The sequence below is a fragment of the Cetorhinus maximus genome, chromosome 9 (assembly GCF_964194155.1).
Source record: "Cetorhinus maximus chromosome 9, sCetMax3.hap1.1, whole genome shotgun sequence".
Taxonomy (NCBI): domain Eukaryota; kingdom Metazoa; phylum Chordata; class Chondrichthyes; order Lamniformes; family Cetorhinidae; genus Cetorhinus; species Cetorhinus maximus.
In genome coordinates this window covers 49,459,506-49,476,305 of record NC_135887.1, presented here as the reverse complement: position 1 = coordinate 49,476,305, position 16,800 = coordinate 49,459,506, and the positions used below count along the sequence as shown (strand labels likewise).

General features: G+C 41.5%; 1 protein-coding gene across 1 annotated transcript in view; it reads left to right on the top strand.

Moving 5' to 3' along the window:
• Window positions 1–16,800, top strand: part of srrm3 (serine/arginine repetitive matrix 3) — an 854,108-nt gene that overhangs the window by 617,470 nt on the left and 219,838 nt on the right. The window contains exon 6 of the mRNA XM_078548703.1: window positions 10,243–10,344. Within this exon, the coding sequence (XP_078404829.1) occupies window positions 10,243–10,344 (102 nt within the window). The remainder of the gene's footprint in view (window positions 1–10,242; window positions 10,345–16,800) is intronic.

Sequence of the window (16,800 nt, the reverse complement as noted above, 5' to 3'; positions counted from 1 at the left end):
TTGTCCTCTGGAGTGATTGCCTGAAATTATTTGCAAGCATATCCATTTTGCCAGCTATCAACCAGAATATTCTCTTGCCCACAGAATGTGTTGATGCCTCTGCGTAGAGTTTTTTTTCACTTCATTTCTGCCTGACACTAGCCCTACTTGTCTTGGAAAAGGCTGACCAACATGTAAAATGCATTCTGAAGCTTTATGAAGGCCAATACACATGTGCAACACTCATCTTCAAGTGAAGCCTTTCCCTTTAGTTAGGAGACGCTGATCTGATTTTTCACATCTCCGTTATAGGCTAGTTTCCTGCATGAGGGCACAGTTACACAGACAGCTATGAATAATTATTTAAATGAGTTGACCTTGCTCAATTGTAGGCAGTCAGTTTGCCGGTGGTGAGCTTCGGCCCTGCAGCTTAACAGAAAAACCTAAAATTAACATGAAATAGAAAATTGTCACTCTCTAAGCATCTAGAGATCAGGCTGATCTTCATTTTTGAGTGAAAGGTGACATTCAGATCGTGAAGAATAGAGGTTGAGATGCAGCAAGGAAGGCATTATGGGTGTTCAGTCATTGAATATAGAGCAGCATCTGGCTTATGGGATCCAATGTATTATCTGCTTTGAAGAGCAGGCTGGCTCCTCACTTAAGGGAATATGATAGTTCACAGCAAATGAGTGCCTGTAAACTCATTAAATATAGCATATCGCACATTCATAGTCATTCACCTAGTGTATGATCCAACTCTTAGAGGCGAGACTGGTTCACCCTGAAAAGCAGCCACATTCTTTTGGATAATGTTACTTACAGTTTTCTCTCTCTCTTTCTCTCACTTGGAAAAAAATTTCCGGACAAAAATGCGCCTTCATGGGTATCAGAAGAAAATATAAGAACTTGCATTGATATAGTACCTTTCATGAGATCAGGACATCCCAAAGCACTTTGCAGTCAATTAAATGCTTTTGAAGTGTAGTCACTGTTCTAATGTAATCACAACTATAATCCCTTGGGGTGGAATCGTCCCAGATTTTCACTCAGTGCGGTAGCGGGTGGGTAAAACGGTGTTTTAACCGCCGGCCTCAATGGCGGGCTTTCATGCCATATCAATTATGCATTCCGGGAAACACATCATTTCCATGGCGGGAGGACTCCCATTCGCCTGCCACGCCATCACCTCGCCACTTCATCACACCAGGCACCACATTTAATGTACAGCCGCACTCAGTGCTTCCAGCCCAGGACTGCAGCAAAGAAGACATGGCCCCAAAAAGGCCTGCTGAGATGTCATCTACCCCCACTCTGGCTGCAGGAGGGGCAGCAACATTACTACCCCGGCTTGGTAGGCGATGGCAATGGTGATCAGTGGCCAATGTTGCACAGAAGAGGATGGCCATCCAATCCAATGAATGACCTCATCTGTGCAGCCAGGGTATGGCAACCATCTCATCACTCTAAACTCACACACTCAAGCCCATCACACATTCACTGGCATCTCACTGACTGCCAACCCAAGGGACATCACCACCCATTCTCACACACACACCCTCACATGTCCATCTGGTCTCATCTCCTCTGGAGACTGTCTCCTCAGCCCTCACCATCTTGAGGTCGCTTGCACAGATCAACTTGTGCCCCCCCCACATCACCGCACCCCCCCCCCCCAAACACACCCTGGGTTACCCTCCTTCCCCAGCACAGCTCTCGATCTGCAGCCTCTTCCCTTGCCTAAGGCCATTTCCCCCCCTTCCCCAAGCAAGCCCTAGCCCTGCAGCTGTTGAAAAGCCACCCACATATGGCTGACCTGGTAGGTAGAGACCTATCCATGAGCCCCCCTAAAAGCGATGTGGTGTAAAGCCTGGCGCTGATGACTGCGAGAGCTGACCGAAGCAAGGTAGGCAAACAAACCTTGAAGTCCGAAGCGAAGTGCAGCCCGCCAAGACATATAAGTGCATGCCTTATATACGCTGTTGTGATACATGTCGGCGTGTTTTCCCACCGACATAGGTGGATGATCCAGCAGAAGCGGATGAGTCTGGTGGGCTGGCCTTATAATGATATGCTGATGTATTACAATGAGGCCCCAAAGTCCGATGGCGGGGAATGTGGCCCACCGTCGACGGGCAGAGACGGCGTTTACAAACTGATTTGACGACGTCATGAAACTGATTTTTGGCCTTCTCGCCATATTGTCCGCTCACCACCGAACACGCCTGACACTGGCGGGCACGGAAAATCCCAGCCTTGATGTTTCTTATGGGCTCTTACTCTATTTTTATTCAATTATGGAATGTGAATGCCATTGGCAAGGCCAACATTTACTGCTCATCCCTAATTGCCCTTGAGAAGGTGGTGATTTAAGAAAAATAATTTGTGAATGGAACAGTTTTGCAGGGTCTGACCATTCTACTACTGGTTCTTAAATGGATATTGAGAGGGATAAGATGTTGTTACCACTCAGCAATAAAAAGCAGACATTTACCATCTGATGGGATCAGTTATTCTACTTTGAAAGCTTCAGCCACATTGATCCAACAGAAATTATAGCTACTTGTCCTTTAAGGAAAGAGATCTGCCATCCTTACCTGGCCTGGCCTACATATGACTCCAGATCCATATCCATATGGTTAACTCTTAACTGCCCTCTGAAATGGGTTAGCAAGCCACTCAGTTCAAGGGCAGTTAGGGAATAGGCAACAAATGCTGGTCCTGCCAGCGATGCCCACGTCTCATGAAAGAATAAATTAAAAAGAATCCAAAGCTGCAGCTTAGGTGGGTAAATTTAGTAGAAGTACAGCTCAACCATGATCTAATGGAATGGCAGAATAGGCTCGAGAGCTGAATTACCTCTTCTTAATTTAAAAAAAATTGCTCTTTCAGGGGATGTGGGTGTCACTAGCAGGGCCACCATTTGTTGCCCAACCTCAATTGCCTTTGAACTGAGTGGCTTGCTTCAGCGGGCAGTTAAGAGTCAACCACAACACTGTGGATCTGGTGCCATATTTCAAGACAGACAACGTTGGAATGGCAGATTTCCTTCCCTAAAGAACATAAGTGAACTAGATGGGTTTTACAACAATCAATGATAGTTTCATGGTCACCATTACTGAGACAAGCTTTATAGTCCAGATTTTTTTTATTAATTGAATTTAAATTTCACCAGCTGCCATGATGGGATTTGAACCCATGTCCCTGGCCCTCTGGATTACTAGTCTTGTGACATTACCACTACACCATACATACGAGCATAAGAATTTGGGGCAGGAGGAGCCAATTGGTCCCCTTGAGCCTGCTCCACCATTCACTAAGATCATGACTGATCTGATTGTGGCCTCAACTCCACATTCCACATACCCCTGATAATCTTTGACTCCCATGTTAGTCAAGAATCTATCTACCTCTGTCTTAAAAATATTCAATTACCCTGCCTCCTCCACTCTTCGGGGAAACGAGTTCCAAAGACTGCTGACCCTCTGAGAGCAAAAAATTCTTCTCATCTCCGTCTTAAATGGGAAACCCCTTATTTTTATACTGTGCTCCCTAGTTCTAGTCTCTTCCACAAGGGGAAACATCCTTTCAGTATCCACCCTGTTTCAATAAGATCACTTCTCATTCTTCTAAACCCCAATGGATATAGGCCCAGCCTGTCTAACCTATCCTCATAAGATAATACACTCCCCCCGTCCCCGATCCTGGGTATCAGTCAAGTGAACCTTCTCCAAACTGCTTCTAACACATTTATGTCCTTTCTTAAATGAGGGGACCAAACCTGTACACAGTGCTCCAGATGTGGTCTCACCAACCGGCTATACAACTGTAGCAAAACATCCCTACTTTTATATTCCATTCCCCTTGCAATAAATGACAGCATTCCATTTGTCTTTCTAATCACTGTCTGTACCTGCATGCCAACTATTTTGGGGTTGATGTACCAGGACACCCAGATCCCTTTGTGCCAGAGAGTTCTGCAACTCTTTCCATTTAAATAATATGCTGCTTTTCTATACTTCCTGCCAAAGTAGACAAGTTCATATTTTCCCACATTATACTCCATCTGCCATATTTTTGTCAACTCACATAACTTATCTATGCCCCTTTGCTGACTACTTATGTCCTCTCCACAACTTCCTTTCCTACCTATCTTTGTGTCAGGAGCAAATTTAGCAACACACATTTGGTCCCCTCATCCAAGTCATTAATATAGATTGTAAATAGTTGAGGCCCCAGCACTGGTCCCTGTGGCACTCCACTTGTCACATCTTGCCAATCCAAAAATGACCCATTTATGCCCATTTATGCCCACTCTCTGTTTCATGTACTCCCTACACCATGAGCTCTTATTTTGCGAGTAACCTTTGATGTGGCACCTTGTCAAATGCCTTCTAGAAGTCTAAGTGCAGCACATCCACAGGTTCCTCTTTATCCACGTCGCTTGTTACTTCCTCAAGTAGCTCAAATAAATTAGTCAAACATGATTTCCTTTTCACAAACCATGTTGAATCTGCCTGATTACATTGAGATTTTCTAAGTGCCCTGTTATAATCTCCTTAACAATAGGTTCCAGCAATTTCCCTATGCACTAACTCTCCTTATCCTATATCCTATATTTATCCTATCAGATCCTTCTAGATCTAAACTCTGAATCAAAATGTTGTGGGTTCAAGTCCCAATCCAGAGATTTGAGCACACAATCTATGCTGAGACTCCAGTGCAGTACTGAAGGAGTGCTGTGGTCCAAAGCACCGTCATCCTGATGAGGTGTTAATTTATTGGCCCCATGTCCCCTCTCAGGTAGATGTAAAAGATCCCATGACACTATTCAAAGAAGAGCAGAGGAGTTCTCACCAGTGTCCTGGCTGATATTTATCCCTCAACCAGCATCATCTGGAAAAGTACAGATTATTTGGTCATTATCACATTGCTGTTTATGGGACCTTTTGCCTTGCATAAATTAGCTGTCGCATTTCATATATTAAAACAGTGACTAGACTTCAAAAATATTTTATTCACTAAAGTACTTTGGGATGATTTGAGTTCATGAAAGACTATGTAAATGCACTTCTTCCTTTGCAATGCTATATGGACTTATATCTCTCTTTAGTAGAATCAGACATAGCTATTGTTTCATTCTTAGACCCAATTACTATGAATCTTGCAATTTTTTACCAAAACACATTCTTTTTAGCATTATAATACAATTTTAATATTCGTACTGATTTTTGATAATGCATCAACACAGAGAAATAAGCCAAAGTCTTCCACCACTTTATTTGGAATAAACTCTCTCAAATCAGTTGCCATAGAAACTGCTCACTATAATTTAACAACTTGCCCTAGTTTTACCTCTGTCTGCTCTCTCACCTAACGTAGTTTATTGAATGTAGGTCACACACACAAGTAATAAAAAATAAATCTCTCCATTTCCCTTTAAACTATTCTCTTTGTAACCCCTAAACCCCAAAGACACATTGCACATTACCTCACTCCATAATCAAAGAACAAGAAGGAGGCCTTTACAAATTTCAACTATATTTTCGTCAGCACAGTTATATTTTGTGAATACATTGCAACATAATGTTATGTAATACTGAAAGATTGCAATCCGACACAAGTTGTCTTACTGCAATCTGTTAAAAGTAATAATAAGTTGCTGGTATGAATTGAATCACAGTTTTCATGAAATACTTGATGCTTGTACCTTTATTTATCAGATTTGAAAATCCAGCCAGTGGCTACCAGTGCACGTTCAATGATGAATCCTCTGTTAAGAGTTGAAGAATCCTTCCTGTGTAGTAGTATACTTTAACCTTCCCTGATCATTTAATCGTTAGCAAAGACAGATGACAGCCCAACGAGGCCCAATGGGATTTAGAAAGCTTTGTCTCAATAAATAGATAGTCTGTCAGAAAAAGAATGAATGGCAAACATCTTGGAAGACTGATATTGTGATGACAGAGGAAGAAACTGATGTGCTGAACACCATAGAATCCAAGGGCAGATAAGAGTCTGGCTTCAAGCCAACATTAGCCCAAAGGCTAATTTGGTAAATGAGTTTAATGAAAAAGGAATCTTCTGGCAGTGTGAGGTGTCTAATCAAAAGGACAGATCATTTGGTTTTAACTATTTCTGATGCTTCCCCCAGCCACAGGGCTCATTAAACCCTGTGAGACCTTTTACTGTGTATTGCTGTAGCATAACTTGGATGAATTTGATATATAGGGCCCAGCTGACAATGAATTTATATTTTCCAATACACTATAGTTTTATCATGAAAAATTAGATCCAATTATGCCTCTGTATTGTATTCCACAAATTGCTCTTTGCTCTGTGTATCATTGCATCAAGGATAATGATCATTTCAGTAAGAGTGAACTGTTGACCCATGACAGATAATTTGTGCCACAGCAGCTTCTGGAAAGAGGGGAGAGGCGGCTACCATCCTATTTTACAATGGGGGTCTCAACGACTATCACACATTTCTTTCTGCTGTTTTATCTTTGGAAATTTCTGTAAGGAGATTTGTTTCTTTGACATGATCGGACCTTGCATACATAGGAGGGAAGCAGAGTTCCTAAATATGTCTACTTACAAAAAAAAGAATAATCAAAGAGATGGTAAATAGATAAACCAAATTTTAAAAAAAGTATTGAATTATAAACTGGGGAGTGAAGGGAATCCATTGACTTGCATAATGGGCTTAACTTTAATGGTGAAAGAGATAAACAAATGACAAAAACATGCAATAAAACCAGAGTTCCAGAGCCTTGAGAGTTAGTAACATCTGGAAGGAACTGGGGTGTCCTGAGGTTAAATCACCATAATGGAGGCTTGATGCCCTATGTTTGCTTGTTTCATATCTTCATGCACACTTTTTCCCTTTGGGGAATAGTGGGGAAGTGTTAGGAAGCTGAACAGGCTGATTATCAGCCTGTTTGAACCATGTCATGAACCTTCTTCCATGGCCAACAAGTACTGGAGTGGGACTTGAACCCTGAGCTTCTGGCTCAGAGGAAGAGGCACTCCCTACTCAACCACAAGACCTCCTATGATCTTCTTAAGCAGTCCCTCAGGATCGAGGATGACCTTCTTCCACCCCAGTTTGATGGATTCTGAGATGGCTGATAAGTCCAGTGCGTAGCCTGCAGTGTCTGCCACGTGCAGGCAGGTCATGCTTAAAGGGTTGGGCAGATGAGGTGTTTTAACTAAAACAGGAAGTGCTGGAAGAACTCAGCAGGTCTGGCAACACCTGTGGAGAGAGAAAAACAGAGTTAATGTTTCGAATCCAATATGCCTGTTCTTCACGAAAATATTAACTCTGTTACATTCTTCACAGATGCTGCCAGACCTGCTGAGTTTTCTTTCTGTTTTTATTTCACATCTCCAGTATCTCCAGTGTTTTCCTTTTATTATATGACGCGTTTGGAGGTTTGTGCACTCTCTCCTATGCCTCAACTTCGCCTCAAATGCTCCTGACAAAGCCTCTCGATGTGTCCGGTGCCTTCCCAAATATTAACCTTCTCCATTTTGGTCGATAACAAGCAGGGTCTCCCACGAGTCAGCAGAGATTTTTGACCTCCTCAGGGTTGCTTGAGGATATCCCTAAAGTGTTTCCTTTTTCCTCCTGGGAACCTCCTGCTGTGACTGAGTTCCGAGTGGAATAGTTGCTTTGGGAGACTTATGTCAGGCATACGGAAAACATATCCCAACCAGTGGAGCCGATGTTGAGTGCTTAGCACCTCGATGCTGGGCAGGTTGACTTGGGAGAGGATGCTGCTGTTGGATCACCTTTCTTACCACCAGATTTGAAAAATCTTGCGAAGGCACCACTGGTGGTACTTTTCCAGTGGTTTGAGGTGCCTGTTGTAACTTGTCCAAATCTCCAAAGCATATAGGAGTGCGGGCATTACTGTTGCCGGGTAAACCATGACCTTAGTCTCAGTTTTCCTGATCCGCAAATATTCTTTTCCTCAGTCAGCTGAAGGCTGAGCTGGCACATTGGAGGCGATGATGAATTTTGTGGTCTATTGTGCTTTTGTCAAGAGCTGGCTCCCAAATATCGAAAATAAACTACATTTTCCAGGATCTCACCATAGATCTTAATCAACGAGGGGAGCTATTGCGCTGTGGGAGCTGGAAGAGGACCTTAGTTGGTGTTTAATGAAGGTCCATTTTTTCAAATGCTTCAGAGAAAGAGTCAACAACAACCTGGAGCTCAGTTTCTGAATGGCCATACGCACAAGCATCGTCTGTATACTGAAGCTGTATGACTGAGGTTGGAGTGATTTTGGCTTTGGATGAAGGTGGTTTCCCTTTTGTTCTGTAGATTACCTTCACACATGTGGGTAATTTGTTGGTGATGAGGCACAATATTGCAGTGAGGAAAATGGATGATTCCCTGTTGGCATATGTCATACCCAAGATTAGTGGATCTACCATGGCATTCTTCCTGTTAGTCTGAAACATACTGCAGCCCATGAGCAGTGGTTCTTCTATCACTATTTACTGAGCAACCTATCACCTAATGCAAACAGTAAAAAAATTCTGCCCCTGTCTAAAGAGACAGGCCTTGCTGCTCTCATTTACAGTGTTACTTGTCTACCATCTTAACTGATTTATTTTTTCTCTTTCCAAAGCCCCTTATCCTTAATTATTCATATCACAAATTATTCATTGTTCTTTCGTGCAGTCTCTCGTGAATTTGCTGTATCCACTTTAAATGCTATGAATTAATTTATTTCCATGTCTGTCCCCCTCCCTCCTTTTCCTTGGTTATTGACTTGATTATGAAAAATACTTTATTCTCCTGCATGGTTTGTAGCTCTTGCTGATGCTATAGTTGATGTAGCAAGAGGAAGGTTCCATTAATTCTCCAGTGAATGGCTGGTCATTCATCATTTTCAGTTTTATTATTCATTCTGGGGATGTGGGCGTCACTGACGTGTCCGTCGTTTATTGCCTATCCTATGTTGCCTTGAAGTTTGATATAACTGAGCAACTTGCTTTTCTGCTATAGAGGGGAGTTAATCCGACAGTCTGAGAGTTTCATATTCACATTTCCTGATACTTTATAGCTTTTTATTTCCGGGCTTTTAAACTGAATTCAAATTCTCAAACCGCTGTGGAGGGAATTTGAAATCATGTTTTCTGTATTATTAGCCCAGTAATGACTGCACTACCATGCCCAGTATTTGGGCCTGACTGTCTAAATCAGACACAATGTCCAAGCTTAGCATTAAAGTGTTCAATAAACATCATGTCCCAGCTCTGGTGTAAACACTCAGTTCCCCCAAAATTTCATTTAAAAATTCATCCCAAACAACAATATTAGCAACCAATTTTTATTTGACAGTTCAAACTGTGTAATATACTGAAAAATGTACTTTATCTTTTTTCCTCTGCTTATTATGCCTCATTGTTGTTGGTTGTTAATTTTCTTCCTGGCTGATGTCATGGTAACATCTTGGGTGTTGTAGTTCCATAGGGACATGTACAGTTTCAAGTCCTATGATATGTCTCTTGTTCAAGCACAGAATTTATGAGAAGCAATTGGAAATCCCAGACCCATGATGCAGAAACCTGTGTTGAAAATGACTTGCACACATAAAGCCTGCATCAGACAGGGCTCATAATCTTCTATTAGTGCATATATGTACATGTATATTGCTGAACACCCTGTTTATTGCTATTTATACAAGCTACGTCCCAGATGAACTAGAAAGCTTGTTTTCTATTTGCACTGCCCAAGGGTCCACTTTTAGCATTATACAGTGAACAAAACAAATACAGTGCAAATTAGCATATCATATTAGCACCAGTAATTCACTCCACAAATGAAACAACTTTTATTAAAGGCAGGGAACAGTAACTTACTTTTAAAATAATGTAAGCAAAGTGATGGAATTCTTTCTGGCATTTTTTTTATCTTTTTGGTGTGTTATATCAGCAGTTAAATTGAGAAATGTATTTCACAAGGTCACAAGGCCATTTTAACTCATCTATCCATAAAGTGGCCCCAAATTGCAGCATACAGTCAGTTCTTAAACAATTCCAGGGTTTTTCTGCAGAGTCCATTCCATGTATTTGTTGATTTTTCCTAGTGTGAACAAGAACTTCCTGATAGAAGTCCTAAATTTTATTGTTTTGACCATGCGTACTCTTCTGCAGTTTTTAATGCAGTCTTCCAGATTTCCCTTTTCCGTGCTGTTCACTGTCTTGAATACGCATAAAGTTGATCTCCTATTGCTGTTTCAGGTATACTCAGGAAGAAATTCGCCAGAAAGTGGGAACCTTTCGGCAAATGCTAATGGAAAAGGAAGGTGTACTGACCAAGGAAGATCCGCATGGACGTCACGCGTGAGTGCACGCAGCTTTTTTAAATTGTCCAGTGCTTTTTTAAAGTATTATAGACTGGAATATACCCCCTTAGATTATGTGTAGCTTTGTATTCCCACAAGAATAGAAGAATAAATGATGAATACAATGAGATGTTTAAGATGATTAAAAGAGTTGATGGGATAGATAGAGAGAAACTTTTGTTTAATGGGGACAGTCTAAAATTAGTGGGAGTTATCTTAAAATTAAAGCTAAACCGGTCAGTGCTGAAGCGCTTCTTCACGTAAAGAGCATTTGAAATTTGGAACTCTCTCCCCAAAAAACTTTTGAGACTAAGTCAACTGAAGAACTAAAAGCTCAGATAAGTTTTTGTTAGGAGAGGGTATTAAGGGCTATGAAACCAAGGTGAGTGAATTGAGTTAAGATGTTGATAAACCATAATCTAGTTGAACGGTAGGACAGATTTAAGGAGCTGAATGGCCTGCTCCTGTTCCTATGAGTGGAGGGAAAATTTCAAGGGCAGAATTTAATATTTGCAACAGGGGTCTTGCCCACCAGCTGGAGAACCAGCACAAGCCCTGTGTCACCTCCATTGGTGAAGGCCTGCCAGTAATAAGTGCGTATCAGGCACTTAAGCGACCAGCATCTGGCCTTCCCCAGGATTAAGGATCCAAGGGTCTTTTGCAATTGGGGGTTGAGGCATTTGGCTGGAGCAATGTGCAAGGAGTTCTACCCAGCTCTGACATAATAAGAAAGGTTTTCTATGGTGTCTTTACTGAATACATACTAATAAATGAATAAAAATTTTTTAAAATATATTTTTGGAAACGGAATATACCTTGAAACACCATCTACAATACTGCACTCTCAACATATGGGAAGCAAGAGTGGAAAAAAGTTAACTGGCTAGAGGCTATCATAATATGATGAAACCAATCATTGAAGCCAAACAAACATATGACCATACATACGAATTGGGAGCAAGAGTTGACCCTCCAAGGATGCTTTGCCATTCAATAAGATCATGGCTGAATGTGGCCTCAGCTCTACTTTCCTTCCTACCTTCTATACCCTTTGACTACCTTGTTAGTGAAGAATCTGTCTACCTCTGCTTTAAAAGTATTCAATGATCCTGCCTCCACTGCTCTCTGGGGAAGGGAGTTCGAAAGACTCATGACCCTCTGAGAAAAGAAAATCCTCATCTTTGTCTTAAATGGGAGGCCCTTTTATGTTTAAACTATGTCTCCTAGTGCTAGTCTCTCCCACGAGGGGAGCACCTTTCAGTATCCACCCTGTCAAGTCCCCTCAGGATCTTACATGTTTCAATAAGATCACCTCTCATTCTTTTAAACTCCAATGAGTATAGGCCTAAGCTGCTCAACACTTCCTCCTAAGACAACCCATTCATCACAGGAATGAGCCGAGCGAACCTTCTCTGAACTGCTTCCAATGCAATTATATCCCTCCTTAAGAAAACAGACCAAAATTGTACACAGTACTCTAGATGTGGTTTCACCAACGTGCTATACAACTGTAGCAAAGCATCCCTACTTTTGTATTCCATTCCCTTTGCAATAAACGACAAGATTCCATTTGGCTTCCTAATCACTTGCTGTACCTGCAAGCTAACTTTTTGTGATTCATGTACTGGGATATCAGATCCCTCTGTACCTCAGAGTTCTGCAATCTCTCCCCATTTAAATAATTTGCTGCTTTTTTATTCTTCTTGCCAAAATGGACAAGTTCACATTTTTCCACATTATACTCCATCAGCCAAATTTTGCCCTCTCACTTAATCTATCTATATTCCTTTGCAGACTCCTCATGTCCTCTTCACAACTTACTTTCCTGTCTACCTTTGTGTTATCAGCAAACTTGGCAAACATACATTCGATCCCGTCATCCAAGTCATTGATAGAGATTGTAAATAGCTGAGGCCCCAGTACCGATCCCTGTGGCATTCCACTCAGCACATTATTCCAACCCAAAATTGACCCATTTATGCCAGCTTTCTGTTTTCTGTTAGCCAGCCAATCCTCTACACATGCTAACATGTTACCCCCTACACTTTGAGCTTTTATTTTATGTAGTAACTTTTGATGTGGCGCCTCGTCAAATGCCTTCTGAAATCTAAGTACAGCATATGCACAGGTTCCCCTTTAACCACATTGTTTGTTACATCCTCAAAGAACTCTAATTGATTAGTCAAACACAGTTTCCCTTTCACAAAACCATGTTGACTGTACTTAATTGCATTGAGATTTTCCAGGTGCTCTGCCATAACCTCCTTAATAATAGATTCCAGCATTTTCCTTATGACAGATGTTAAACTAAGTGCCCTGTAGTTTCCTGCTTTCTATCTCCTTCCTACCTTGAATAGAGGAGTTGCATTCGCTATTTTCCAATCTGATGGGAGCTTTCCAGAATCTTGGGAATTTTAAAAAAGTAAAACCAATGCATCTGCTATCTCAGCAGCCACTTCTTTTAAGATTCTAGGACCTGGGGACTTATCAGCTTTTAGTCCCAATAATTTCCACTGTGCCCTTTCCCTGGTGATTGTAATTATTTTAAGTTCCTCCCTCCCTTTCACCTCTTGATGCACATATATTCCTGGGATGTTATTTGTATCCTCTACAATGAAGACAGATGCAAAATAACTGTTCAGTTAATCTGCCATTTCCTTATTTTCCTTTATTAATTCCCCTGAATCATTCTGTAAAGGACCATCATCAACTTTACTTGCTCTTTTCCTTTTTAAATACCTGTAGAAGTTTTAACAATCTGTTTTTATATTTCTAGCTTGCTTTCTCTCATACTCTAATTTCTCCCCCTTATTGTTTTTTTTAGCTATTCTTTGTTGTTTTTTATATTCTGCCCTATCTTCTGACCTGCTACTAGTCTTTGTGGAATCATGCACTTTGTCTTTCAATTTGATACCATCTTTAACTTCCTCAGCTACAGATGGTAGATCCTTCCTCTTGCTCATTGGAATGTATCTTTGCTGAGTGTTACAAAATATCTCCTCAAATGCTTGCCACTGCATCTCTACTGACTTATCCCTTAACCGAATTTCCAAGTTCATTTTCGCCAGCTGCCTTCATACCCTCGTAATTGCCTTTATTTAAGCTCAAACCACTAACCTTAGACACATCCTTTTTTCCTTTGAACTGATTACGAAAATCAATAATGATATAATCTCTGCTACCTAGGGGCACCTTTACTATGAGGTCATTATTTAATCCTGTCTCGTTGCACATTACCAGATCTAGAATAGCATGCTCTCTAGTTGGTTCCAGCACGTGCTGCTCTAAGAAATTGTCCTGAAAACAATCTATGAGCTCATCTTCCAGGCTACCTTTGTCAATCTGATTTACTCAATCAATATATAGATTAAAATCACCCATAGTTATTGCCATACCTTTCTCACAAGCCCCATTATTTCTTTCTGTATACTCCATCCTGCAGTGTGGGACTGTTAGGGGAGCTATAAATTACTCCCACAAATGACTTCCTACCTTTAAGATTTCTGATCTCTACCCAAACTGATTTTACATCTTGACCATTAGAACTAAGGTCATCTCTTTCTATTGTACTAATGTCATCCTTAATTAACAGACCTATCCCTCCACCCTTTCCTAGCTTCCTGTCCTTCTGAAACGTCATGTACCCTTGAATATTTAGGTCCCGGCCTTTGTCATCTTGCTACCATATCTGTTTAATGGCTATCAGATCATACATATTTATTTCAATTTGAGCTATCAATTCATCTGTTTTGTTACGAATGCTACGTGCATTCTGATACAGAGCCTTTAACTCTGTCTTTTTACCATTTTTGCAACCCCTGGCCTTACCTGCTGGTGCACTCTTAAGTTTGTACACTCTGTCCCTTCCTGCCACACTCGGATTATCATGTCTCATATTGCTACCTTGCTTTCTTGCCTTGCCTTCTCTCCTTAATTGAGCACACCTTCCCACACTTGATCCCTTGGCCCACTATTTAGTTTGAAGGTCTGCTCTCATTACTTACAAGAGAGATCTAAGGGAGAAAACTCTGAATACACTAACAGCCACTCAAAGTATTTACGTCCAACATACTGCTAGGCAGCGCACAAATGACTACTGGTTACAACTTTGCCAGAATATCCAGTTGTCCTTCGACACAGGGAATGTCATGGGCCTGCATGGAGGGAACAAAAAGACAACAAGTCCATCAGCAAAGAAAATGGCTCGATTGAAAGCAAAGATGGGAGGTCATTACCGACTGCAATAGACAGTCCTCCGTTACAGTGTTGTCCCTAGACTACATCTCAAGGTAGTGTTCCACCCATCTCTCCAGCTGTTTATTATTTCCATCACAATGATGTTAACCTCAAACCAGTCAGCATTTTTCCACTCTTGTTCCCATATGTTGAGAATGCGGTATTTAGATGGTGTCTCGAAGTAGTTCCCATTTGCAAAACATTTTTTTTTGCTTTTGTTCATTTACTAGTATATATTCAGTAAAGTACAGCAATAAATATGTATGTAGGTGGCAGAACATAAAGTGGGAAGTAATTGAACTTCCTTTGAGAAAAAAAATATTCTCTTGGTACAGAGCTGATTTATGATGTCTTCTCAGACTCGTCTGTACCCATGCTGCATTGCAGTGGTTCCAGACGTCTGCTTCAGTTGGAGCAGTGCTCCTGCATGACAAGCTGATACTATTTTAAAGATAATCGATGCACGCCCCGTGTGCAGTTCCAGACCAAACTGATTTACTTTATTCACTGAAATGGTGCAGACGAGGTTTCACAAGTCCTGCTTGGTGCTTTTCCAAAGGTTGGATTTTGTGTGTTCCCATGTGATTTAAGCACAGTTTGAATGAATATTTCCTTTCAGTAACACTTATACAGTAAGGTGGAATGTTCCCTATTAAACATCATCTATAAATTACTTGTATTTGGGTATTTGCCAATATGATGCCATGTTGTTCATTGTTTTACCTTAACTCAAGAAATTCCTAGTTGTAGGCCTTATCTCTTTAATGAAGGTATTTCTTGTCTGGTGTTTCAAGTACTTTTCCCTCTTTCTGCCAACCATTAGATTCTCCCTTCAATCCAAGCCATGCGATTCTATCATGTGAATATAAACTACAGCAATATGGGGCTGAATTTTCCCCCCATCGGGGGCGTTGTGCAGGGGCAGGCAGGAGCGAGCACGAATCCGATCAGTGCCCCCGATCGTGTGTGCACCGCCATTTTACGTGGGTGGGCCAATTAAGGCCCGCCCAGCGTGTTGCACACCCGGAAGCGCTGTGCGGGCGGGGGGATTCCCTGAGTCAGGGCCTGCTCTCTTTTGCGCACATGCGCGCGAAAGAGTGCAGAAATCTCCCTGAGGCATGGAAGTGCCTCAGGGAGATTAGTTTAAGTCTTGAAAAATGTAATAAAGGTGAAAAAAATTTTTAAGGATATGTCCCATCATGTGAAACTGTCACATGAGCTGGGACATGTCCATTAATTTTTTGAAAAATTTTTATTTAATTAATGAACCCTTCATGAAACCTCATCCCGCCCATGGATGAGGTTTCATGAAAAACGCGAAGGCCGCCTGGGCTCTTCACCTGCCCACCAACCTTAAGGTTGGATGGGCAGCATTCTTAACAACTTTAATAACTTTGTTAACGGCCTTAATAGGCCTTTGACAGTTTGGCGGGTGCACAGCTGACTTGGCTGCACGCCTGCCAAACTGACAATCTAAATGACGTGCGGTGACGTCGGGACGCCTGCCCGACATCACCGCACGTTGTTTTATGCGTTGGCGAGTGGACCCTGCCCCCGCTCGCCGACAGGAAAATTCTTCCCATGGAGATCAATTTCACTGCAAGTTTCAGGGATGTGGTTCAGTTGTATTCTCACCTGTGAACCATGGGTTCAAGTCCCACTTCAGTACTTGATGACGTAACCTTGGTTGAGACTGTAATCCAATACTGAGATACTGCTATACTGTTGAAGGAATTGTCTTTCAGGTGACAAGTTAAACCAATGCCCTGTCGGGTGGACGTAAAAGACCTGACAGCACTATTTGTTCTCCCCAGTGTCTGGGTTAATATGCCGAAACCGGCACCACTAAAACAGACAATTCGGTTATTGTGTAATTGCTGTTTGTGGAACCTTGCTTTGCGCAAATTGGTTTCTATATTGATAACATTACAACAGTGACTACACTTCAAAAGTATTTCATTACAGGAGTGCTTCAAGGACTTTAGGAGGTCCTGAGGTTGTTAAAAATACTGCATACATGCAAGCTCTTTCTTCTTCCTTTCTCATGTACATGTTGCATACAGAAACTGGATGGTTGGGAACAATAAACATTCTAAATGCCCAGAAAAGCCTAAGCAATTTGTGAGCACCCATAATCCTAAAGATTAAATCCCCAGCATCAAGGCTCATTATTTTTATGAACCAGTAAATGAAAGCTCTTTATCAGAAACAAAGACAA